At 43.9% G+C, this 27,090-nt stretch overlaps 3 protein-coding genes across 5 annotated transcripts in view; 2 read left to right on the top strand and 1 right to left on the bottom strand.

Moving 5' to 3' along the window:
• Window positions 1-27,090, bottom strand: part of PPP2R1A (protein phosphatase 2 scaffold subunit Aalpha) — a 526,337-nt gene that overhangs the window by 50,344 nt on the left and 448,903 nt on the right. The window lies entirely within an intron of this gene.
• On the top strand, window positions 3,809-26,350 carry ZNF836 (zinc finger protein 836). Of its 3 annotated transcripts, XM_050771254.1 has the most exons (7): window positions 3,809-3,863; window positions 3,958-4,156; window positions 5,695-5,837; window positions 5,943-6,040; window positions 6,671-6,765; window positions 15,107-15,233; window positions 19,487-26,350. In XM_050771254.1, exons 3-7 carry the CDS (start codon window positions 5,809-5,811, stop codon window positions 22,153-22,155), a joined length of 3,018 nt encoding a protein of 1,005 aa, XP_050627211.1. In that variant the 5' UTR covers window positions 3,809-3,863; window positions 3,958-4,156; window positions 5,695-5,808; the 3' UTR covers window positions 22,156-26,350. The 3 variants fall into 3 exon arrangements, with proteins under 3 accessions (XP_050627211.1, XP_050627212.1, XP_050627214.1); XM_050771255.1 differs by lacking the exon at window positions 5,943-6,040 and having other exon boundaries at window positions 3,809-4,156; XM_050771257.1 differs by lacking the exons at window positions 3,809-3,863; window positions 3,958-4,156; window positions 5,695-5,837 and having other exon boundaries at window positions 5,875-6,040.
• The window catches only part of ZNF841 (zinc finger protein 841), a 107,548-nt gene continuing 84,624 nt past the window's right edge, over window positions 4,167-27,090 (top strand). Inside the window, exon 1 of the mRNA XM_050771261.1 lies at window positions 4,167-5,123. The gene's annotated coding sequence lies outside the window, so the exon portion shown is untranslated. The remainder of the gene's footprint in view (window positions 5,124-27,090) is intronic.

Genomic DNA, 27,090 nt, shown 5'->3' with positions numbered 1-27,090 from the left:
AAGACAGAGAATGGGGAGATGCTACACATTTTTTTTTGTTTTGTTTTTGAGACAGTCTTGCTTTTTCGTCTAGGCTGGAGTGCAGTGGCACGATCTTGACTCACTGCAACCTCCGCCTCCCGGGTTCAAGCGATTCTCCTGCCTCAACCTCCCAAGTAGCTGAGATTACAGGCGTGTGACACCACGCCTGGCTAATTTTTCTACTTTTAGTAGAGACAGGGTTTCACCATGTTGGTCAGGCTAGTCTTGAACTCCTGACCTCAGGTGATCCTCCTGCCTCAGCCTCCCAAAGTGCTGGGATTACAGGTGTGAGCCATCGCGCCCAGCTGCCACACACTTTTAAACAGCCAGAACTCACAATAACTCACTATCATGAGAATACCACCGAGGGAATGGTATTAAACCATTCATGAGAAATCCACTGCCACCATGATCCAATCACCTGCCACCAGACCCCAGTCCCCACCTCCAATACTGAGGATTACAATTCCATGTAGATTTAAGATGCTAATGAGACATGCGACATATTTACAGGCATGTATAGCTGCTGCTCATGTGCACCCAGAGGACCACCCAGAACATGCTTACTAGTAACACCTCTTCCCACGTCCTTATGAATAATCATGTAAGATTCCCTTTGTGCCAGTCTGTGCTGCCTCACCCATATGAGCAGCCTGCCCTGATTTCTGTCTCTCTCAGAGTGTTCTGTCTATTCTGCCCTTAACTTTCAAAATATTATTTTTCCTTTGCAACAAATTATGCTCACCTCTTTTGCTGTGTGTCTCTTGCTTAAATTATTTTAAACTAAGAAGACAAGAACTGAGGTATTACAACAACTGTTAACAGAAGGAGGCATTATTTATTAAACAACTGAGGGCATGTGAGTTCCGGGAATAGAGTCACTTAGCAACCAGGACATTCCAGCCACCAATCTTTCTAGAGAACTCTAGGAAGACCAGAACAATTGACCAGTCATCAGTAACTCCCAGATCCCGAGATCCTGGAAACTATGACTAGCAGAACTTTAGGGATCTCTTGTCTCTGCATAGCAAATCTTTGGTGGCTACTGTCCTAGTCTCTGGTAACTCTTCCCCACTGATGTCTCTCTTTGTCCTCCTTTTTTTTTGAGACGGAGTTCCTCTCTGTGGCCCAGGCTGGAATACAGTGGCGTGATCTCAGCTCACTGCATCCTCCGCCTCCCAGGTTCAGTGATTCTCCTGTCTCAGCCTCCCAAGTAGCTGAGATTACAGGCGCCTGCCACCATGTCCAGCTACTTTTTGCATTTTTAGTAGAGACAGGGTTTCACCATGTTGGCCAGGCTGGTCTCGAACTCCTGACCTCAGATGATCTGCCTGCCATGACCTCCCAAAGTACTGGGACTACAGGCCACTGTGCCCAGCCTCTCTCTTTGACTTATTTAATATCTAATGCTCCTCTAGTCCTATATAGGCTAAATGACCCCCCCAAAGTCTCACAACCCCAGCTCTGCCTTTACTCCAAACTCCAGCCCCAGCTCTTGCTTGGAATACTGATGCTGTCATAGCTTCTATATCAAACTCCAGTGAAGCCCCAGACCCACCTTCATTCCTTCATTCCACTCCCTCCAATATCTCTATCCACTGAGGGTCTATGAAGCTTCTCTTCCTAGAGCCCAGAATGAGGAAGAGTCTCTCACAACTGAAATCCAATGTTTGGAATGGCAACGGTTGCAAAAGCTGTTGGAAGTTATAGGGTTTACTTTCTGTGGTCCAAAAATCTCAGCAAGCTTTTAGTCCTCCAGATGCCAGTCATCTCCAATACAGCTGGGCCCCCCAAACTTCTATGCCAATATCCACCCTTCTTGTACACTTTCCTGTCAGCAAGGAGATCTGGAAGTAGCTGGAATACTACTTTTTCTTTTCTTTGCTTTTCTTTTTCCTTTTTTTGAGATGGAGTCTGGCTCTGTCACCCAGGCTGGAATGCAGTGGCATGATCTCAGCTCACTGCAACCTCCGCCTCCCAGGTTCAAGCAATTCTCCTGCCTCAGCCTCCCCAGTAGCTGGCACTAAAGGCATGTGCCACCATGCCTGGCTAATTTTTGTATTTGTAGTAGAGATGGGGTTTCACCATGTTGGCCAGGCTGGTCTCAAACTCCTGAGCTCAAGTGATCCACCCACTTCGACCTCCCAAAGTGCTGGGATTACAGGCGTGAGGCACTGCTTCCAGGCAAATTTCCTCTTATCAGGACATCAGTCAGATTGCATCAGAGCCCATTCTAACAAGCTTAGTTTAACTTAATAACCTCTAAATGCCCTATGTCAAAATACAGTCATATTCTGAGGTACTGGGTGCTAGAACTTAAAGACAATGATTTATTTATTTATTTATTTATTTATTTTTTTTTTTTTTGAGACGGAGTCTCGCTGTGTCGCCCAGGCTGGAGTGCAGTGGCGCGATCTCGGCTCACTGCGAGCTCCACCTCCCGGGTTCATGCCATTCTCCTGCTTCAGCCTCCCAAGCAGCTGGGACCACAGGTGCCCGCCACCACGCCTGGCTAATTTTTTGCATTTTTAGTAAAAACAGGGTTTCATCGTGTTAGCTAGGATGGTCTCGATCTCCTGACCTCACAATCCGCCCGCTTTGGCCTCCCAAAGTGCTGGGATTACAGGCGTGAGCCACCGTGCCCAGCCGACAATGATTTCTTAGGGACATGATTCAGCTCATAACATTCTGTACTCTGGACTCCCAAAATTCATGTCCTTCTCACATGCAAGATCCCTTCACCCCCATCCTAACATCTCAAAAGTCTTATTATTATTATTTTTTGAGACAAAGTCTCACTCTGTTGCCCAAGTGCAGTGACAACTCATTGCAGCCTTGACCCCTTGGGCTCAAGAGATCCTCCCACCTCAGCCTCCCAAGTAGCTGTGACTATAGGCATGAGCCACCATGCCTGGCTGATTTTTCTCTTTTTGTAGAGACAAGGGTCTGTGTTGCCCCAGGTTGGTCTTGAACTCTTGAACTCTTCAGCTCAAGCAATCCTTCCACCTTGACCTCCCAAAGAGCTGGGATTACAGGCCAGAGCCACTGCTCCCGGCCCATTTCAGAAGTCTTAATCTATTTCAGTATCAAACTCTAAGGCCCAAATATCATCCAAATATTATCTGAATCACATATGGGTGAGACTCAAAGTGTGGTTCATCCTGAGGCAAAATTTCTGTCCAGCTGTGAAACTGTGAAGCCAAAGAAGTTATTTGCTTCCAAAATACAACGGTGGGACAGGCATAGGATAGACCGTCAGCCCTGGAAACCACCCTTCTACTCTGTTACTGTGATTTTGATGTTTGTAGATTGCACATGTAAGTAAACGCATGCAGGATTTATCTTCCTGTGTCTAGCACAATTCGCTTGGCATAATGTCTTCTAGGTTCCTGGATCCAGCCACGGCTGCACATCAAATCTTCACGGATATCCTAGTTCCCTGACTACTGAGTAACTTCAGCCTTACTGACTTCAGCCTCACTGGCAAGACCCGATGGAGTCCACCAGGCTCGCAAAAATCGATTTTGACCTAAATCAGTTCAACTTGACAAGAAGAAAACATCTTAGTTTCCAACAGAAGTGGACCACAACTTTAAACTTTGACCTTAAAGTCTAAAACATTAACTTAAAATAGGCAGGAAGTAACACCGCTTCACAGGACAAGAAACAGTCACCAATACTCCCAAATCAGGAGAACAAAGACTCGGTGGGCTGAAGGCAGAGGGAATAACAGACCCCGCCCACCAAACAGGTCCCGCCCACACCGCCCGTCCCGCCTTGCCCGCCTGGCCCCGCCCACTACCGCATGAGTCTGCCCCACCCTTTCAGGGTTCCCAAATCAGGTCCGTCTTTCTGCTCCTTCCCTTGCGGGTCGCACCCCACCCAGGACCCTCCCCCGCCCCAGGCTTCTGAGTCTTTTTTTCTCCTCTCGTGAAGCTTCCTGCACACCCGGAAGCAGATCGCGCGGGGAAACGGTCACAGCGCTGCGCGTCAGTTTCCGTCTACCTGGACTAAACATTTGCTTCGCCGGGTCTACGTGAATCCAACGTGCACTTGGCGGTCTTCCCTTGTCCATACCCGTTTCCTGGGGATCGCTACGGACCTTAAAATACCAGCAACAGCCCCTTCGCCCCAAGTAAGTCTGATAATTGCTTTCCTTTCGGTTTAAAAATCTCTCTGCGGCTGTTCCTTGCTCCCTGCCTTTCTGCCTTAGGACCACGTAGACAGCCCCACTCAGGTCGCGTTCCTGCTTAAAACCCTTACTGACCTCTGCTTCGGCCCTGCACCAAGTCGAGCCCTCACTCGGGAGGTGGATTCCCACTCGTCGCGACCCCCGAGTTCCTCCCTCGTCAGCCCCTGGAGGGGAGCGCCCGCCGTCCGGCTCCTGAAGGAGCCTCTTCTCCTCCCAGGTCCTGGGATTCTGCAGACCCTCCCTGTCCTGAGACACCGTACCCCGGCGCCACCTAGTATCCTCCTCACGCCGGGTCCTTCCGCTCCCCAGGCTTCCCCTTCACAGCCACTGCTTTTCCTGATCCCCCCGTTGGGGCAGGTGACCTGAGTCTGTCTTGTGATACCCAGTGTTCTTCCTTCCCAAATTTTACTCCACTGGAAAATGTGCTTTTCCGGGAGTTGGGCATCTTATTCCTCCCCTGTCCTACTGAATGTGTGGGTGAGAGGGATCAGGAGAGGAAAAGACAGGGAACGACGAAACAAAAGGAAAAACCGAAGAGAATGAGGGAGACCCATAAATACACGGCAAAATGGATGATAATTTAGGGATTTGCAGAGAGATAGCAAGAGTGAAAGAGAACGAATGGAGAAAGAAGCAGGGGGAGAAAAGCACATAGAGACATTTAGAAAAAAAGGGGACCTTCAGAGAGATGAAGGGCAGCAAAATAGAGTGGGGCGGCAAAGGAGGAGGCACTGCAGACAGACAGTGGGGAGAAGGTAAAAGAGTTGGAACCGCAGCCGACAGAACTTCGTGGTGCTGGAACTGAAAGAGAGGGCAGTGGGTGACAAGCAGAGTAGAGAGAGAGCCGCAGCAGGGAGGAAGCCTAGGAAGTTGGGGGTGCTAGAGAGTGGGAACAAAGGAGCTGTAACAGGTAAGAGGGAATTTAACAAGGAGAGCAGAGAGGGAGCTTAGATGGGGAAAAAGAGGCAGAAATACGTGGAGATTGGGGACAATCAGAAAGATTGGGGAGGAAGAGTTCCAAGAGGTGAAGTAAGTTGCCGACTATTGGGCAGAACAGACATAAAAGAGAAGAACAGAAAAGGGGAGGAAAGATGCAGCATGCGAGAGGGAAACACGTAGTAGTGAAGAAAGTGGGAGAGGACCCTATCCAGATGAGTGATGAGTTGATTGGATATGGATGGTGGTTGTAATATTCTGCTTTGTGACTTTACACTCTAAAATTTTTTTCTTTAAATTGTAATCATGAGGATGAAAATTACCACTCTTTTCTGTAAGGCTTGTGCATTTTGTATTTATTTGTATCAAAAGATATTTAGAATTTCTGTTTAGCCAGAGGGCATTTAAATTCAGTCATTTGTGGTAACACTTTTCTTCCCTGGGATAGAGTAGAGGATAGAGTGAATGAGAAATGGGGCAATAAATGACTGTCACTCTCACTACAAGGTATGTCTTTGTTTTTTTTTTTTTCTTTTCTGAAACAGGGTCTTGCTCTGTCAGACTAGAGTACAGTGCCATGATCTCTGCTCACTGCAGCCTCAACCGCCCAGGCTCAAGCATTCCTTCTGCCTCAGCCTTTCAGAGTGCTGTGATTACAGATGGGAAGCCACCACATCAGGCCTACAAGGTATGTCTTTGTAGGAGTATTGAGAGTCTTATTTTTTTGTAATGGATTTTCTTTTTTGTTTTTTCTTTTTTTTGTTTGAGACGGAGTTTCACTCTTGTTGCCCAGGCTGGAGTGCAATGGAGCCATCTCGGCTCACTGCAGTCTCTGCCTCCCAGGTTCAAGCAATTCTCCTACCTCAGCCTCCCAAGTACCTGGGATTATAGGTATGTGCCACTACGCCTGGCTAATTTTGTATTTTTAGTAGAGATGGAGTTTCTCCATATTGGTCAGGCTGGTCTCAAACTCCCAAACTCAGGTGATCCACTGGCCTTGGCCTCCTAAAGTGCTGGGATTACAGGCATGAGCCACTGCGCCCAGCCTACTTTTTTCTTTGTAGTTCCTTTATTTATTTATTTTTTGAGACGGAGTCTCGCTCTGTCGCCCAGGCTGGAGTGCAGTGGCGCGATCTTGGCTCACTGCAAGCTCCGCCTCCCGGGTTCACGCCATTCTCCTGCCTCAGCCTCCCGAGTAGCTGGGACTACAGGCACCTGCCACCACGCCCAGCTAATTTTTGTATTTTTAGTAGAGACGGGGTTTCACTATGTTGTCCAGGATGCTCTCAAACTCCTGACCTCAGTTGATCCGCCCGCCTCTGCCTCCTAAAATGCTGGGATTATAGGCGTGAGCCACCATGCCAGGCCACTTGGTCTTTGTTTAGGAATTTATTATCCTTGCATCCCCCTGGTGCAGTGGGCTGCCTCTCCACATGCTGAGGTCTTTCCTGTGGGCATGGTTGTAGCACAGAAAGGAATGTGTTGTTTCCAAGCATTAAACGACAGATTTTTCACTTTCAGATTTGACTTGTAAAGAAGTAATTATACTGACTGAGAGAGCAGCCCAGAAGAGGAAGAAGAGGAAAGAAAAGGAGTCAGGGATGGCTCTTACACAGGTAAAATGATATTCTTAGTGGATCATTCTGTCTCCTTCCTTTTTGAAATGCGATGCATTGGAGTTGCGAATCTTCTCTGAGTCTGAAGCATCCTGCCTGACGTGTTTACTGCCATTCACCCATGCCTTCCCTCAGTTTCTCTCATCTCACTTAGATTCTATCTCACCGAGACCCAGTGACATTAACTTGGGAAGAGGCTCTGCTGGGCATGGTCCTGGGAGCGGCTCACACCCAGACACGGATGGAGACAGGGTATGAGCCCCACAGTGTCAGAGCTGTTGGCAGCAGAGATCGTTTAGAGGCAAAATCAGGATGCAGTCAGCTCTCTGTAGACCAGAAGTAGAGAAGCTGCATGCGGAAGGCACATATTAATGTGCACAATACCTCATCAATTCTGGAAAAGAGTGTGTCAGGGGAGATCTTTTCTGCCTAATTTTATACTACATTTGAAGCTGTATGAATGAGTCACTGTTTCTAACTTCAAAATCTTAATGACTGGGAATGGAATGGACAATTAGATACATGCATCAGTGATAAAGGGTGTTTTATTTTATCTTTTTTTTTTTTTTTTTTTTTTTGAGACGGAGTTTCATTCTTGTTGCCCAGGCTGGAGTGCAATGGTGCGATCTCGGCTCACTGCAACCTTCACCTCCCTGGTTCAAGTGATTCTCGTGCCTCAGCCTCCTGAGTAGCTGGGATTACAGGCATGTGCCACCACGACTGACTAATTTTTGTATTTTTAGTAGAGATGGCATTTCACCATGTTGGTCAGGTGGTCTTCAAGACCACCTCGGCCTCCCAAAATGCTGGGATTATAGGCATGAGCCACCGTGTCCGGCCTATCATTGATTTTAAAATATAAAATCAACCTGAATGTCAGATTCATTTAGCCATTGTCAGCATATCCATCCTACAGAGACTGTGGTGTTCATGCTGGGACTCCTAGTAGCAGTTGTTTTATCTAAAAAGGTTATAATTTTGCTCAGATGTAGGAGCAGAACTTCTTTGTTATTAGAGAAGATGGAGCCAAATTCTCTCATTCCACCAATTATTACTGAACATCATATTTCTTTTATTTTAAACATCGCATAATGTATTTATTTGCAGTAAAATCCAAGCAGAGATGCAGTTTAGGCATTAAAAAGGTGGCATAACATGAAGACGACAGGAAAATAATATTTTATTATATATGTAATTGATGCTATGTTAGATTTTAACTGTTCTTGTCAAAAAAAAAAAAGGGTACTGGGCCAGGCATGGTGGCTCACGCCTGTAATCCCAGCACTTTGGGAGGCTGAGGCAGGTGGATCAAGAGGTCAGGAGTTCAAGACCAGGCTGGCCAAGATGGGGAAACCCTGTCTCTACTAAAAATACAAAAATTAGCCAGGCATGGTGGCAGGTGCCTGTAATCCCAGCTACTTGGGAGGCGGAGGCAGAGAATTGCTTGAACCCCGGGGGCAGAGGTTGCAGTGAGTGGAGATCACACCACTGCACTCCAGCCTCAGCGACAGAGCAATACTCCGTGTCAAAAAAAAAAAAAAAAGGGTACCTGTGAGATGATGGATATGTTAATGTGTTAAACTATAGTGACTTTTTTACTATCTGTACTGTAATATCATGTTGTATACCTTACATACACCATAAAATTTATGAGCAAACATAAAACATGGGACATCAAGGAAACGTTTCAGTTTTATGCTAAAAAAAAATTTATAATCTAAAAAAAGGACGTTGGGCCGGGCGTGGTGGCTCAAGCCTGTAATCCCAGCACTTTGGGAGGCCGAGACGGGCGGATCACGAGGTCAGGAGATGGAGACCATCCTGGCTAACACAGTGAAACCCTGTCTCTACTAAAAAAAATACAAAAAACTAGCCGGGCGAGGTGGCGGGCGCCTGTAGTCCCAGCTACTCGGGAGGTGGAGCTTGCAGTGAGCTGAGATCCGGCCACTGCACTCCAGCCTGGGCGACAGAGCGAGACTCCATCTCAAAAAAAAAAAAAAAAAAAAAAAAAGGACATTGACTAGGCGCAGTGGCTCATGCCTGTAATCCCAGCACTTTGGAAGGCCAAGGCAGGTGGATCACGAGGTCATGAGTTAGAGACCAGCCTGGCCAACCCCATCTCTGCTAAAAATGCAAAAATTAGCTCGGCATGGTGGCGCATGCCTGTAGTTCCACCTACTTGGGAGGCTGAGGCAGGAGAATCCCTTGAACCCAGGAGGCAGAGGTTGTAGTGAGCTGAGATCGCACCATTGCACTACAGCATGGGCGACAGAGCTAGACTCTGTCTCCAAAAAAAAAATAAAAATAAAAATAAAAAAAGAACATTAAGGCATATATATTCCAAAAATTTAACTACAGAATATGAAATGGCTCCTAGAATGCAGAAAAAAAAATTGCGCAATGAATGAGGATTATTTTATTTTGATTTCTACAAAATGATGAAATGGAAATACAGAGAGTTGTCATTTTCCCTAGATCTTCAAAATCTAAAAGAAACATAGTAGCAGGTTTTGTTTAAATGAGTGGGAAATCTGATGTGATGTTGGTGGGAGAGGGTCCCTTTGCAGCTCAGGGTAGTGGGGAATCTTGCCAGATCTAGCAAAGCAGGAAATGCACCATCCTGGAGGAAATGATCACTCTTTCAAGTGCCCAACCTGGGGAAACCCAGTTTCCTTTCCCTATCACATCATCCACCATCCCTCATGTTTCCATGGGGAGCTACTGTTGTAGGTTCTGTGGCAATAGTCAGTGAGAGGTGTCGAGTTGCATTTACACGTCATCATGAGATTTCAGAAAACAATTCTTCAGTGAATGTTCTGCTGTGAAATTTTATTTTGCAGGTTTTGAAGTGTACATATTTTTATGTTAATAAACACTAATAGTTTGTTTTGCATCCTCTTTGGAACAATCCCTAGATGAAGACGTATGGGTCTTTTACCGTTTTTCGCTTTTTTTAACCTTTTTTCTTTTTTACCGTTTTTCTTTTACTGTTTTACACTGAATGTCACCGTGGCTGCCTGTATGCATGCTATCTTCACCACAGATGTCTGATGTTTCCTCCGGGTTGGGCAGTTTAAAGAGTGAGTGCCTCGGCCGGGCGCGGTGGCTCAAGCCTGTAATCCCAGCACTCTGGGAGGCCGAGACGGGCGGATCACGAGATCAGGAGATCGAGACCATCCTGGCTAACACGGTGAAACCCCGTCTCTACTAAAAAGTACCGGGCGAGGTGGTGGGCGCCTGTAGTCCCAGTTACTCGGGAGGCTGAGGCAGGAGAATGGCGTGAACCCGGGAGGCGGAGCTTGCAGTGAGCCGAGATTGCACCACTGCACTCCAGCCTAGGTGACAGAGCGAAACTCCGTCTCAAAAAAAAAAAAAAAAAAAAAAAAAACGAAGAGTGCGTGCCTCTTTTAGGATGGCATACCACAAAAGCAAAAATAAATAAATGTTTCCTTTATGTTTTTCTGGAAGGCCTGGCTCACAGTGTGATTATAAAATACTATGTTTCTTTTAGATCTAAGGTTTTCTTGCTGACATTTTCTTTGCATGAATCTTATTTTTTGGTGATGAAGTCTGGCTCCGTTGCCCAGGCTGCAGTGCAGTGGCATGATCTGGGTTGACTGCAATCTCCGCCTCCCAGGTTTAAGGGATCCTCCTGCCTCAGCTTTCTTTTTTTTTTTTTTTTTTTTTTTTGAGACGGAGTCTCCCTCTGTCGCCCAGGCTGGAGTGCAGTGGCGCGATCTTGGCTCACTGCAAGCTCTGCCTCCCGGGCCCACGCCATTCTCCTGCCTCAGCCTCCCGAGTAGCTGGGACCACAGGTGCCCGCCACCACACCCGGCTAATTTTTTGTATTTTTAGTAGAGACGAGGTTTCACCGTGTTAGCCAGGAAGGTCTCGATCTCCTGACCTTGTGATCTGCCCGCCTCAGCCTCCCAAAGTGCTGGGATTACAGGCGTGAGCCACCACGCCCGGCTTCCTGCCTCAGCTTTCTGAGCAGCTGGGACTATAGGCACTCACCACCACACCCAGCTAATTTTTTTGTATTTTTAGGAGAGAGGAGGTTTCACCATGTTGACCACTCAAACTGACCTCAAGTGATCTGCTTGCCTTAGCCTCCAGAAGTGCTGGGATTACAGGCATGAGACATGGAACCCAGCCTTTGATTATATTATGCCTTTCAGTAAAGCTTGTTTGTTTACTTACACTTAAGTAATGTTAGATATATTCACATTATTTATTGGACTCCCAGAATACATATGTTCTCGGTGCTTGATGGTTTGCCATGAGCCCCTTATGCTCTCCTCATTTTGTTTTGTTTTTTGTAGTTTTTGTTTCTCTCCCTGTCAAAATCCCCTTTGAGTTCACCACTTCCTTCTTCTGCCTAAGTCAGCTCTGTTGAACTCATCTAGTGACTATTTCAACTCAGTTACTCTATTTTTAGCTTTAGTCTGTCTTTCTCTCTCTTTCTCTGTCTCTCCCTCCCTCCCTCCCTCCTTCCTTCCTTCTTTCTTTCTCTCTTTCTCTCTCTCTCTTTTTTTTTTTTTTTTTTTTGAGACAGAGTTTCACTCTTGTTGTCCAGGCTGGAGTGCGATGGTGTGATCTTGGCTCACCACAATCTCCGCCTCCTGGGTTCAAGTGATTCTCCTACCTTAGTCTCCTGAGTAGCTGGGATTACAAGCATGCACCACCATGCCTGGCTAATTTTTTGTATTTTTAGTAGAAATTGGATTTCACCATGTTAGACAGGCTGGTCCCAAACTCCTGACCTCAGGTGATTTGCCCTCCTCTGCTCCCCAAAGTGCTAGGATTATAGGCATGAGCCACTGCACCTGGCCATTTCTCTCTTTCTTTCTCACTTTTTCTTTCCTTCTCTCTTTTTCTTTCCTCCCTCCCTTCCTTTCTTTTCTTTTCTTTTCTTTTTTTGCGGAAGGGTTTTACTGTATTGCCCAGGCTGGAGTTCAGTAGAATGATCCATCTAAAACAACTACTACAACAACAACACACACAGAATGATAATTTTCTAACTGGGGATTGTGCCCTGTCTGGGCCTTTGCTTGTCATGTCCTAATTGAAGAGGTTTGCTGGTTTCTACTCAGAAGCTCCCCTGTTATCTGTCTGTGCTATTGACGACTCTTGTGCTGCAGTCAGCTATGGTACTAGATCTTACCTAGTGTCTTTATGTGTTACTGCACACACTGGTTTATGTCAATCATCCTTTTTTGCAGTGGCCCCTAACCTTTCATCCTGTTCCTTTCAGTCATTATATTCAGGCAAGACAGAAATGAATTGATATGGCTTTGGTTGTGTCTCCACCCAAATCTCATCTTGAATTTTTAGTAGAGACAGGGTTTTACCACGTTGGCCAGGATGGTTTCGATCTCTCGACCTCGTGATCCACCTACCTCAGCCTCCCAAAGTGCTGGGATTACAGGAGTGAACCACTGCACCCGGGCTGTGGAAAGCAGAATTTAAGAGTGATGAACTAAGATGTTTGGCAGAAACACTCTCAAAGCAAATTGTTCAGGTTGCTGCATGGCTTCTCTGAACTGTTTATAGGAAAATGGAAGGAGAGAAAAATGAATTAAAAACAATTTGTTTTCAAAGCCCAATGTAAAGATTTGGAAAATTCTCAGCCTGGCCATGTAAAGAATTAAAAGTGTATTTAGGAGAGAAAACCAAGAGGGGTGTAGCCAAGTGGCCTTGGACAAGGAGATTAGTATGGATAGAAGTAAGCCAGGACCTGATTATTGAGACAATGGGAGAATCATCCCAAAGGCATTTTAGAGATCTTTGAGACTGCTGTGCCCATTGTAGGTTCAGAGTGCCAGGGCCTTGAGGGCAGAATAGTTTCAAGGGAGTGGCCCGGGGTGCCCTTTGGACATGGGAACTCCGATACCTCAGATCTGTGATCTCTGTATTTCAGAGCAGAGGTCCTTAGCTACCCCATCTGTGGCTGACGTGGGACCAGGTGCAGACCAGCCACCACTCCAGAGGGCACACACTGTTGGGAGCCAAAAAGGCCAAAGGGATCGTGATCAACTCAGCATTCCACTGGAGGCTATATGATCAAACAGCAAACTGTTGATGTGATGTGAGCAAACTCACGACTGCACCTGCCACCAAGTTTGCTGAGGGCCATCACTCCCTGGCGCTGGGCTCCTTGAAGTTATCTCTGGGAAATCTAGTGCTTATTGGTCGAATGATGCAGTCTTGCAAGCCTGCTGTGATCCAAAGGACTGACTGACAGTTACCGACAATCACCGCCCCTTTTGGTTATCTCTTTGACCTAATACATTTGGAAGGCTGAAAAAGCTTAGGGCTTTTGTCCAGTAGAGGCAAGGTGCCCCCGACCCCTTCTTCCAAATATACTCTTTTGTCTTTGTCTTTTGTTCCCGTGTTTGCCCCTTTTGTTCAGTCCACCAGGGATCGAGGTCGGTTACAACACACAAACTGTAAACCTTGGCAACATGAACACAGTGGTAACTAAAAGTGTGCAGAGGGCATGAGATGTGGACTCATGGCTACTTCCATCTAGATTTCAAAGAATGCCTCAGAGATCCTTGGAGCCTAGGCATAGAAATGCTGTAGGAGTGAGGCTGTCCCTGGAAGTCCCTACTAGGGCAATGCTCAGTTCTAGCTGTGGAGGCAGGGCCAATTTCAGAGTCCCTGTTAGGATAAGGTCCAGTAAAGCCCTGGGAGCAGGGCCACCGATAAGACCCCAAAACTGCAGAGTCACCGGTATGTGATTCCAGCTCAGGAGAGCTGCAGGCACTGTGAGAACGTCCATGTGGGGTGATCCCAACAAAACCAGTGAGACAGGGATCCCCAGGATGTTGGGACCCAACCTCTACTCCAGGATGTCTAGAAGGTGGGACATGGAGTCAGAGATTATTGTCAAGCCTTAGTATTTAATGTATGTGCCCTGTTGGGTTTCAGCCTCACATGGGAACAGCTACCCCTTGTTTCCTGTTTCTCTCTTTTGGAATTGAAATATCTAATCTGTGTCTGCCCCACCATTGTATTTTGGAAGCACATAACTCGTTTGATTTCATAGGTTCACAACTAGAGAGCAGTTTGCCTTTGGATGAAATGCACGTTTGAGTCTCACCCATATCTGATTTAGATCATAGTTAGGTACAACTCTAGACTATAGGCTTTTGAATTGGTTGTAGAAATAAGGCTTTGGGAGCCATTGGGATAGAATGTATTTTGTCTGTGAGAAGTACATCAATTTTGGGGGCCGGGGTGGAATGCTATGGTCTGAGTTTTTTTTTTCCTCCTCCGCAATTCATGTTGAAACTTAATCCCCAGTGCCCAATCTTTAAATATTATGAGGCATGGCCTTTAGGAGGAGATTGGGTCACGAGAAGTCGGCCTTTATCAGTGGGTATGGTGTTCTCGTCAATGATATATCAAAAGGCTTATTCTACGGAGTTCACTACTTTTTGGCCCTTCTGTCCCTTCTGTCATGTGGGGGACACAGCATTCGTCCCCTACGAAGCAACAAGATCATCTTGGAAGCAGGGATCATCCCTCACCAGACATCAGTCCTGCTGGCACCTTGATCTTGGATATCCCAGCCAGCAGAATCATGAGAAATACATTTCTATTCTTCCTAAATTACCCAGTCTGTTTTACTCAGTACAGCAGCACAGAGAGACTATGACATACTGTCACCATAATTTAACTGTTTGTTTCTTTTGATTCAAGACTCATTTTCAGACATCTGGGTTCAGATGCCTGCTCTGCCATTTTTAGGTTGTTGACCTAGGTGACTTTTTAGCATTTTCTATGACATAGTTGTCTCGTAGTAACATGGGAAAAAAATCTCTCTCTCTATCTATCTATCTATTATGTTGTTATTTGAATTAGAACATGTAAAGCATTTGGAGTAATGCCCAGCACATGGGGAGTGTTTCAAAACTTTAGTCATTGCTGTTGCTCTGGTCATCACGGTTTTTAGTTTCTGACCTTTCTTTAAAGCTGCTATGGACATTGTCATCTCGAAGACACAACTCTTATACTAGCTTATCTGGACACTCAGTTGATATATTGAACATAATATCTAACACTTATACACATAACCACTTATTCATTTCTTTGTGTATTTCTTGCATTGTACACAAAAATGAGAAGTGTACACTGATTTACAGGATATAACCTCCTGTTGAATTTTATAACAAGCTAAAATTAGGGACACATGACTTTCTCACAGATGCCCTGCGTGGATATGTGAAAACACACACTTCAATCAAATTGATGTGACAGTTCTCTCCTCTTGTCATTTTATGTATAGATAAGAGCTCTCCCATTGCTCCTTGTTGAAATGTGTTTTTCTTTTCAGGGACCTTTGACATTCAGAGATGTAGCCATAGAATTCTCTCAGGAGGAGTGGAAATCCCTGGACCCTGTGCAGAAAGCTTTGTACTGGGATGTGATGTTGGAGAACTACAGGAACCTGGTCTTCCTGGGTAAGCATAATTTTGCTCTAGAAGTTAAGATCTGCCCTTGTGCATTTTTGTGTTTTCTCTCTTGGGAGCCCTATCCGTCATTTGACTGAAACTGAAGCCTTGTTGACTCACAGATAAAAAGCTTCATAATGCTGCATCTGGACTTTCACTTCCCATATCATCACACTACCTCCTTTTGGAATATCTTCCCTTGTTGTCCTGTGCCCATAGTATAATTCCCATATTTAAGTATTAGTCAGTATAATGCTACTTTTTTTTTTTTTTTTAATGGAGACAGAGTCTAGCTTTGTCACCTGTAGGGACTAGTCCCACAGGGTCGGTGGGTTTTTCTCCCCATGTGCAGAGACGAGAGATCGTAGAAATAAAGACACAAGACAACGAGATAAAAGAAAAGACAGCTGGGCCCAGGGGACCACTACCACCAAGACGCGGAGTCCCGTAGTGGCCCCGAATGCCAGGCTGTGCTGTTGTTTATTGGATACAAGACAAGGGGGCAGGGTAAGGAGTGTGAGCCATCTCCAATGATAGGTAAGGTCACGTGGGTCACGTGTCCGCTGGACAGCGGGCCCTTCCCTGTTTGGCAGCCGAGGCAGAGAGAGAGAGAGACAGCAGACAGCTTACGCCATTATTTCTGATGTATAGTCTCTATATATTAGAGACTTTTAGTACTTTCACTAATTTTGCTACTGCTATCTAGAAGGCAGAGCCAGGTATACAGGATGGAACATGAAAGTGGACCAGGAGGGTGACCACTGAAACACAGCATCACAGGGAGACGGTTAGGCCTCCGGATAACTGCGGGTGGGCCTGACTGATGTCAAGCCCTCCACAAGAGGTGGTGGAGTAGAGTCTTCTCTAAACTCCCCCGGGGAAAGGTAGCGGGTGTTTTTCCTTGGCACTGACGCTACTACTAGGCCACAGTCCTCTTGGCAATGGGCGTCTTCCCACACGCTGGCGTTACCGCTAGACCAAGGAGCCCTGTAGTGGCCCTGTCAGGGTGTGACAGAAGGCTCACACTCTTGTCTTCTGGTCACTTCTCACCATGTCCCTTCAGCTCCTGTCTCTGTATGGCCTGGCTTTTCCTAGGTTATGATTGTAGAGCGAGGATTATTATAATATTTGCATAAAGAGTAATTACTACAAACTAATGATTAGTGATACTTACATATAATCATATCTGTGATCTATATCTAGTATAACTCTTGTTATTTTATGTATTTTATTACACTGAAACAGCTCGTGCCCTCGGTCTCTTGCCTCAGCACCTGGGTGGCTTGCCGCCCACAGTCGCCCAGGCTGGAGTGCAGTGGCATGAACTCAGCTCACTGCAACCTCCGCCTCCCGAGTTCAAGCAATTCTCCTACCTCAGCCTCCTGAGTAGCTGGGACTACAGGCTCACACCACCACACCCGGCTAATTTGTTGTATTTTAGTAGTGATGGGGTTTCACCCAGGATGGTCTCAAACTCATGAGCTCAGTAGTCTGCCCACCTTGGCCTGCCAAATTGCTAGGATTACAGATGTGAGTCACTGCGTTACTTCTAAATAAGTCTTTCTGTTTTCTTCCAAAGTCAGAATTTTAACTATTCTTTAGGCAAGTATATACCCACAGCTCTGCAAGCACAAACCCTGCTGCCCCATGCTCATAACTCCTTCCCCTCCCCTCATGCCCCTCCTCCTCCCTTCCTCTTCTGAACATATTACTTTGGTCCAGATGGACTACCCAGTCACTTACTAGCGTATTAATTTTACACTCCCATTATTGCAGAACTCCCTCACCTTCCACACTACACTCAGCGTGTAAGGGATGACGCCTACTCATTCACTTGACAACTTTCTGAGAACACTGCCTACATCAATATGTGCAGGGGATGATGACTCAGATACCGTTATTCATGAAGGATGACTGAATAATGTTTTGGCAACACACCTTGGCTCTTGAAGTATTTCTGTTTTTTTTCTTTTTTTGAGACGGAGTCTCGCTCTGTTGCCCAGGCTGGAGTGCAGTGGCGCCATCTCGGCTCACTGCAAGCTCCGCCTGCCGGGTTCACGCCATTCTCCTGCCTCAGCCTCCTGAGTAGCTGGGAATACAGGCACTCACCACTACACTTGGCTAATTTTTTGTATATTTAAGTAGAGACGGAGTTTCACTGTGTTAGCCAGGATGGTCTCGATCTCCTGACCTCATGATCCACCCGCCTCGGCCTCCCAAAGTGCTGGGATTACAGGCGTGAACCACCGCGACCGGCCAGCTCTTGAAGTATTTCTTTCTACACTCTTGGTATTTGGGTGACCAGTTATCTGAACTGCCTGTTTGACCAGTTTTATTTAAAAACATGTTTGATACTGGAAACCCAGGTTCACGTCTTACTTTCTTTGTAATTTGGGTGTAGATACATAAATCCTATGGGCAGACTTACTGTCCTTATTTGTAAAATAGTGATAATTTATCTTAAGATTTTTAAAAACAAGTTAGTGCTGTTTGCTAGCTTGGAATATTGCATGTTCTATAGTAAAGACTCAGAAGTCTCTTTGTTTAATAAGGTATATCAACATTATTTCATGTTTATAATGAGATGGCATATTAGCTTTAACTTAATGTGGCTAGGTATAGCAGATACCATAGATAGGGTGGTTTGAACAACAGAAATTCACTTTTCACAGATCTGGGTGATGAGCAGTCCACATGTCAGAGCCAGTCACTTTGGTTCCTGGTGTGGGCCCTTTTCCTGGTGTATCATGGCTAACTCTTTCTGTGTCCTCACATGGCAGAAGGATTGTCATGCAAAAAGCAAAAGCTTTTTCACATCTATTCTAATTCCTATTCCGTTCCTGAAATTCTACCTACCATGCTGACCTAATTGCCTCCCAAAGTTTTCACTCCTCCAAATAATACTACATTGAGGATTAGGACCCTAACATATGAGTTTTGGCAGACATAAGTCAATATAGCTGACTTGCATTGCTTGTTAGTGTTGCAAATGTCTATTTTTTTATGGAAATAGATAGTTTTTTGTTAGTTTGTTTTTCCGAGACAGTCTTGCTCTGTCACCCAGACTGGAATGCTGTGGTGCAATCTCAGCTCACTACAACCTCTGTCTCCCGGGTTCAAGCAATTCTCCTACCTCAGCCTCCTGAGTAGCTGGGATTACAGGTGCCCACCACCATGCCCGGCTAATTTTTGTATTTTTAGTAGAGACAGAGTTTCATCATGTTGGCCAGGCTGGTCTCAAACTCCTTACCCCGTGATCCACCCACCTTGGCCTCCAAGAGCTGGGATTACAGGTGGGAGCCACCGCACCCAGCCAGAAATAGGTAGTTTTAGAACAGGTTTAATACCTATATAATAAGTATTCAGAAAAATAACTTAGTTTTATAACTTCAAAAAATTCTTTCTCATTTTCCCAGTACTATTTTTGATTTATAATTTAGCTTGCCATTTACATAGATCATTAATTAGTTGAACTTGTTGATATTTAGCTGTAATTTGACATTTATTTGTGCACAATAAATATGAAGTAAATATATATATAACTGTTTTTTCTTCTGAGAGAGCCATATGTTTGCTGCCAGTTGGTGTATGATTTGGGGGCATGGTGGAAAAATACTTCTTTTAGTGCTAATATATATGTTTGCACGACATGAGTCTTTTGGTCATTGAATGTTTGAAACTAGACTTCCTTAAAATTAATTTGAATTACATGTGATTAGTGTTTCTTTACTGAAGAATTCTACTCCTTTTTTATTTGTAAAAATAGAAGATCACTGTGGTAAAGTTTGGTAACTGTCTAGTATAAACGTTACTTTTAGTGTAGTATGTTTTCAATATAAAATATTTATGAATAGTAGTTATTTAAAAACAAACAAACAAAAACAAATAATACTAGTTATTTGTAAAACCCATGTTCAGCCAGGTACAGTGGCTCACTCATGCCTGTAATCCCAGCACTTTGGGAGGCCGAAGTGGGCAGATCACGAGGTCAGGACTTTGAGACCAGCCTGGCTAATATGGTGAAACCCTGCCTCTACTAAAAATACAAAAATTAGCCAGGTGTGGTGGCATGCACCTGTAGTCCCAGCTACTCAGGAGGCTGAGGCAGAAGAATAGCTTGAACCCAGGAGGTAGAGGTCGCAGTGAGCCAAGATTGTGCCACTCTGCTCCAGCCTGGGCAACAGAGCAAGACTCTGTCTCAAAAAAAAACCAAAAAAACAAAAAAACAACAAAAAAACCCCTATGTTCATTATATTTTGTAGGTATCCTTCCTAAATGTATGACCAAGGAATTACCACCAATAGGAAACAGTAATACAGGAGAAAAATTCCAAACAGTGATGCTGGAAAGACATGAATGTTATGATATTGAAAATTTTTACTTAAGGGAAATCCAGAAAAATCTACAGGACCTTGAGTTTCAATGGAAAGATGGTGAAATAAATAATAAAGAAGTGCCAATGACCTATAAAAACAATCTTACTGGTAAAAGTGGTCAACATAGTCAAGAGGATGTAGAAAACAAATGTATTGAAAATCAGCTTCCATTAAGCTTTCACTCACATCTGACTGAACTGCAGAAATTTCAAACTGAAGGGAAAATTTATGAATGTAACCAATCTGAGAAGACAGTTAATAATGGTTCCCTAGTCTCACCACTTCAAAGAATTCTTCCAAGTGTCCAAATCAACATTTCTAAAAAATATGGGAATGAGTTTTTGCAACTGTCATTACCCACCCAACTTGAGAAAACACACATTAGGGAAAAACCTTACATATGTAATGAGTGTGGCAAAGCCTTTAGAGTGTCTTCAAGTCTTATTAACCATCAGATGGTGCATACTACAGAGAAACCTTACAAATGCAACGAATGTGGCAAAGCCTTTCATCGGGGCTCACTACTAACAATACATCAGATAGTCCATACAAGGGGGAAGCCATGTCAATGTGATGTATGTGGCAAGATCTTCAGACAAAATTCTGATCTTGTAAATCACTGGAGAAGTCACACGGGAGAGAAACCATACAAATGTAACGAATGTGGCAAGTCCTTTAGTCAAAGTTACAACCTTGCAATACATCAAAGGATTCACACTGGAGAGAAACCTTACAAATGTAATGTGTGTGGGAAAACCTTCAAACAAGGCTCATGCCTCACTACACATCAGATAATCCATACAGGAGAGAAACCATATCAATGTGACATATGTGGCAAGGTCTTTAGGCAGAATTCAAATCTTGTAAACCACCAGAGAATCCACACTGGAGAGAAACCATACAAATGCAACATATGTGGAAAGTCCTTTAGTCAAAGTTCCAACCTGGCAACTCATCAGACAGTTCATAGTGGAAACAAACCTTACAAATGTAGCGAGTGTGGCAAAACCTTTAAACGGAGCTCAAGCCTCACTACACATCAGATAATCCATACAGGAGAGAAACCATATACGTGTGATGTATGTGACAAGGTCTTCAGTCAACGTTCACAACTTGCAAGGCACCAGAGAAGTCATACTGGAGAGAAACCTTACAAATGCAATGAATGTGGCAAGGTCTTCAGTCAGACTTCACATCTTGCGGGGCATCGGAGAATTCATACTGGAGAGAAACCTTACAAATGTGATAAATGTGGCAAAGCCTTTAAACAGGGGTCATTACTCACTCGACATAAGATAATTCATACTAGAGAGAAACGTTACCAATGCAGTGAATGTGGAAAGGTCTTTAGTGAAAATTCATGCCTTGTAAGACATTTAAGAATTCATACTGGGGAGCAACCTTACAAATGTAATGTGTGTGGCAAGGTCTTCAATTACAGTGGAAACCTTTCAATCCATAAGAGAATACACACGGGAGAGAAACCTTTCCAATGTAATGAATGTGGCACAGTCTTCAGGAACTACTCATGCCTAGCACGTCATCTAAGAATTCATACTGGGCAGAAACCTTACAAATGTAATGTGTGTGGCAAGGTCTTCAATGACAGTGGAAACCTTTCAAATCATAAGAGAATTCATACTGGAGAGAAGCCTTTTCAATGTAATGAATGTGGTAAGGTCTTCAGTTACTACTCATGCCTAGCACGTCATCGGAAAATTCATACCGGAGAGAAACCTTACAAATGTAATGATTGTGGCAAAGCCTATACTCAGCGATCAAGCCTCACTAAACATCTGATAATTCATACTGGAGAGAAACCTTACAATTGTAATGAGTTTGGAGGGGCATTTATCCAAAGTTCAAAACTTGCAAGATATCACAGAAATCCTACTGGGGAGAAACCACACAAATGTAGCCATTGTGGTAGAACTTTTAGTCATATAACAGGCCTGACGTACCATCAGAGAAGGCATACTGGAGAGATGCCATACAAATGTATTGAATGTGGCCAGGTCTTTAATTCCACTTCGAACCTTGCAAGGCATCGGAGAATTCATACTGGAGAGAAACCTTACAAATGTAATGAATGTGGCAAGGTCTTTCGTCATCAATCAACACTAGCACGCCATCGGAGTATTCATACTGGAGAGAAACCTTACATGTGTAATGAGTGTGGCAAAGCCTTTAGAGTACGTTCAATTCTGGTTAATCATCAGAAAATGCATACTGGAGACAAACCTTACAAATGTAATGAATGTGGTAAAGCTTTTATTGAAAGGTCAAAGCTGGTGTACCATCAAAGAAATCACACTGGAGAGAAGCCATACAAATGTATTGAATGTGGCAAGGCCTTTGGACGGTTTTCTTGCCTCAACAAACACCAAATAATTCATTCTGGAGAAAAACCTTATAAATGTAATGAGTGTGGCAAATCTTTCATTAGTCGCTCAGGCCTCACTAAACATCAGACAAAACATACTGGAGAGAATCTGACAACAAAACTCAATGTGGAAACGCCTTTAGATGTTCTCCTAACTTCTGGGTTCAAATAATTCACATTTACAGGTATAGTTTGTATATTTGACGCTTCTGTCTGAACCTCATGTGGAATTTTAATCCCCCGTATTGGAGGTGGGGCCTAGTGGGAGATGACTGGATCACAGGAGTGAATTTCTCAAGAGTGGTTTAGCACCACCTGGTTTTTGCTCTTCTTGGGATAGTGAGTTCTGGTGAGATCTTGTTTTTTTGTTTGTTTGTTTTGTTTTTTTGAGACGAAGTCTGTCTCTGTCACCAGGCTGGAATGCAGTGGCATGATCTCGGCTCACTGCAACCTCTGCCTCCCAGGTTCAAGTGATTCTCCTGCCTCAGTTTCCCTGAGTAGCTGGTACTACATGCGCACACCACCATGCCTGACTAATTTTTGTATTTTTAGTAGAGACGGATTTTCACCATTTTTGCCAGGATTGTCTCAATTTCTTGACCTCATGATCTGTCTACCTCAGCCTCCCAAAGTGCTGGGATTATAGGCGTGAGTCACCAAGCCCGGCTGAGATCTTGTTGGTTAAAAGTGTATGGCAGTTCAGGCATGGTGGCTCATGCCTGTAATCCCAGCATTTAGGGAGGTTGAAGCGGGCAGATCACTTGTGGCCAGGTGTTCAAGACCAGGCTGGTCAACATGGTGAAACCTTGTCTCTACTGAAATACAAAACTTAGCCAGGCATGGTGATGCAGGCCTGTAATCCCAGCTACTCAGGAGGCTGAAGCATGAGAATCGCTGGAACCCAGGAGACAGAGGTTGCAGTGAGCCAAGATTGTGCCAGTACACTCCAGCCTGGCTGACAGTGAGACCCTGTCTCAAAAAAAAAGAAAAGAAAAGAAAAAGTGTATGGAACCTCCCTCTCTCTTGTTCCTATTCTTGCCATGTGATATGCCCACTCCCCCTTTTCCTTCTACCATGATTTTAACATTCCTGAGGCTTCCTCAGAAGGTGAGCAGATGCCAGCACTATGTTTCCTGTAAAGCCTGCAGAACTGTGATTCAATTAAACTTCTTTATAAATTACCCAGCTTCAGGTATTTCTTTATAGCAATTCAAATATGGCCCAATACATTTACACATGCAGTAAACGTAGCTAAGTTTTAAGGTAGTGTTCACTACTCACTCGTCATAAGAATGTACATACTGGAAGGCTGGGCGCAGTGGCTCTCGCCTGTAATCCTAGCACTTTGGGAGGCTGAGGTGCGCAGATTGCCTGAGCTCAGGAGTGTGAGACCAGCCTAGGCAACAGAGTGAAACCCCGTCTCTACTAAAATACAAAAAATTAGCTAGGCATGGTGGCGTGTGCCCATAGTCCCAGCTACTTGGGAGGCTGAGGCAGGAGAATTGCTTGAACCCAGGAGGTGGAGGTTGCAGTGAGCCAAAATCACACCACTGCACTCCAGCCTGGGTGATACAGCAAGACTCTGTCTCAAAAAAAAAAAAAAAGAAAAGGAAAAAAAGAATATACATATTGGAGAGAAATTACTGAAGTGCAGTATGTGTGGCAATAATTCTATTCAAAGATCAAAACTTGTGGATCTATAGATAATTCAAAGTGCAGAGGTGCTTTACAAATGAGAAAAGTGTGGCAAAACCTTTACCAGAGTTCAATCACTACTGGACATAAGGGAGTTTATACTGATAGAGAATCTACACGTATGTGCCGGAGACTCTCCCCAAGCATCAGAACTCACTAGACATCAAAATATACAACTTTGAGACGAACCACACAAATGTAATGTGTGTGGTAAGGCTTTTACCTGAACATCGAAATGGAAACCAGAGTGTTCATACTGAAGAGCTACCTTACAAATGTAACAAATGTAGTAAGACTTTTTAAAAAATCAAATGTTCGGCCAAGCATGCTGGCTCACGCCTGTAATCCCAGCACTTTGGGAGGCTGAGGTGGGTGGATCACGAGGTCAGGAGATCGAGACCATCCTGCCTTACACGGTGAAACCCCGTCTCTACTAAAAGTAAGAAAAATTAGCCAGGCAAGGTGGCAGGCGCCTATAGTCCCAGCTCCTCAGGGGGCTGAAGCTTTCTGTATGACAATGCTTTCTGTATGATTTTTATACCAAATAAACTGAATGTGTCTCTTTTGGACTTTAGGGAACTAATATCAAAAGATTAATGAGGACCCAATTTAAAATTTGACAAAAAATATTTGACAAACTTTAAAGTGCTTAGTATCACAAAATAGGATCACAGGTCATTGTAAAGTAAGTCCTTCATTTAACCAAAGTGATACACAAAGATTTCAAAAAAAGGGAAAAACCTTTATTTTTTGAGAGAGGACACTTAATTTCTCAAACAGTAAGCCCTAATAAAGAGAGCATGAGGCCAATTAAATTTGTTATTCAAAATTTTATAAACAATCTAAAATTTTAATCATCTTGCCCATAGATATGATTTCCATAAGCCTTTTTACAACCGTTATAATCTTTATCAAGGAGTGGGTCAATACTCCAAGAAAACCTTGTTAATCTGACACAGAGGCTCATATGCTGGTCTTGCATCAGTGTGCCTTTGACATCAATGGTTAATTTGTAGAGAAACTGAACTTGTTTTATCTTTCTAGGTAAGCTCTTACAATTTCATGTGCCCATCTCTGCTGTAATAGCCCCTGGGCCTTGAGGAGTTGAATAGTTTTACTTTCTTGTCCTGTGTCTCACGAACACAGTTTATTTTGATTGGCATCTTCTATTAGGTCTGAAGATGAGGCTTTAACTGCTGTCAGTGTTTAAGATTTAGGAGGACTTGGTGTCCTTTTTAGACCCAGGCGTCAAAGCCCTGTAACTTAGTGACACAAGGACTTTAAAAGCACATACAGGCCAGGCATGGTGGCTGACACCTGTAATCCTAGTACTTTGGCAGGCCAAGGTGGGCAGATCACTTGAGGTGAGGAGTTTGCCACCAGCCTGGCTAACATGGCGAAACCTCATTTTTACTAAAAATGCAAAAAAATTATCTGGGCATGGTGGTGTGTGCCTGTAATCGCAGCTATTGAGGAGGCTGAGGCACAAGAATCCCTTGAACCCATGAGACAAGGTTGCAGTGAGCCAAGATTATGCCACTACACTCCAGCTTGAGTGACAAAGTGAGACTGTCTTAAAAAAAAAAAAAAAAACCACATACAGAAAATTACGTGGATGTAATAACCTTAATTTAAAAAAAAATTTTTAATCTTAGTTTTTTCTAACCAAACCAAACTTAGTAATAATGACATAGGAATTATTTTGATAAAGTGTAATACCTGTTTATTAGGCCAGTTATTGAAAGACAAAAGAAAAGACCCTCTGCAGTGCAACTGCTGTTTCCTATGGGGAATATTACATTGAAAGGAAACTTTTCCTTTACACCTCTAGGATAAACCATTTCGTTGTTGTTGGCATGAGGCCACAACAGTTAGAAACTAAAAGAAAAAAACTTACAGGAGCTGAAAATTAGTTGAAGGATAGAGTTATTATTTCATGCCTTTTAAAAGAGGAGAGAAAGCTGCAAACAGCAAGACACATTAAAAGTTGAACTTTTTGTAAAAAAAATTATAATGTCTTGCAGTTTATTAAGAGTAAAGCAATACCTTAGGAAAATTTTGTATTTTGATCCAGTTATTTAGTCTATAAGTGATTTTTTTAAAGATCAAAACCCAGTCACTAGAAATACCATTATAGTTTCCCCTTAATTTATATACAACTTGAAATATAAAAGTTTTTTTTTTTCCTAAATCCCCTTATTAATGACTTACATAGACCATTCATGACATGCTTGGGCACCCACCTCTTCACCTTGCTTCTGCTCCTACTCATTCCACCCTTTATCCAAACTCCAATTCTCTCTGCTATTTTCCTGCCTCAGTAGTATTTGGCAGGGATAAGTATGACATTTCTTCATCAATAAGTGCAAACAAAAATGTATGCTGGCAATTCTTAAGATGTTTCTAATATTATTTTACCAATACTTTTTTTTTTTTTTTTGAAATAGAGTCTTGCCCTTTTGCCCAGGTTGGAGTTCTGTGGCATGATCTCGGCTCACTGCAACCTCTGCCTCCCCTGTGTTCAAGAGATTCTCCCACCTCAGCCTCCCGAGTAGCTGGGGTTACAGGTGCCCACCACCATGCCTGGTGAATTTTTGTAGTTTTAGTAGAGATGGGGTTTCACCATGTTGGCCAGGCTGGTCTCAAACTCCTGACCTCAGGTGATCTGTCTGCCTCAGCCTCCCAAAGTGCTGGGATTACAGGCATGAGCCACCATGCCTGGCCTATTTTACCAATACTTTTATTTTATTTTATTTTATTTTATTTTATTTTATTTTATTTTTTTGAGACAGAGTCTCGCTGTGTCGCCCAGGCTGGAGTGCAGTGGCGCGATCTCGGCTCACTGCAAGCTCCACCTCCTGGGTTCACACCATTCTCCCACCTCAGCCTCCGAGTAGCTGGGACTACAGGCGCCCGCCACCACGCCTGGCTAGTTTTTTGTATTTTTAGTAGAGATGGGGTTTCACCATGTTAGCCAGGATGGTCTCGATCTCCTGACCTCATGATCCACCCGCCTTGGCCTCCCAAAGTGCTGGGATTACAGGCTTGAGCCACCATGCCCGGCTTTACCAATACTTTTAAAGCTAACTTATTAAAGATTTTACTTAAGTCATGTGAACTTGAAAAACATTTTGGCATATTATTTAATTTATGAGTACTCTTTAAGCTAATTTGTTACCTTGTGTCCAAAACACAACAGAATATGTGTACAAACACATTAGCACAAACATACATTCTCATATAACCAAAGATCATATAGCTTTTACTTCAGAACTCCAGCCATGAGATATTAGTAGAAACTCATTGGTTTTCAAAAAGAGTAACAAAAAGAAATGGCAAACAGTGGATTTTATCTTAGTAGAAAAGTAACAGGCCGGGCGCGGTGGCTCAAGCCTGTAATCCCAGCACTTTG

The sequence above is a fragment of the Macaca thibetana genome, chromosome 19 (genome assembly GCF_024542745.1).
Source record: "Macaca thibetana thibetana isolate TM-01 chromosome 19, ASM2454274v1, whole genome shotgun sequence".
Classification (NCBI taxonomy): Eukaryota; Metazoa; Chordata; class Mammalia; order Primates; family Cercopithecidae; genus Macaca; species Macaca thibetana.
This window is presented reverse-complemented; position numbering and strand designations above follow the sequence as displayed.

Bases quoted from the DNA above. Each gene is read 5' to 3' on its own strand.
- ZNF836 (XM_050771254.1), top strand. From the start codon at position 5,809: ATGGGAAGCCACCACATCAGGCCTACAAG. The intron at 6,041-6,670 runs GTATGTGCCACT...TTTCACTTTCAG, and splicing joins CCAAGTACCTGGGATTATAG to ATTTGACTTGTAAAGAAGTA. The intron at 6,766-15,106 runs GTAAAATGATAT...TTTTCTTTTCAG, and splicing joins CAGGGATGGCTCTTACACAG to GGACCTTTGACATTCAGAGA.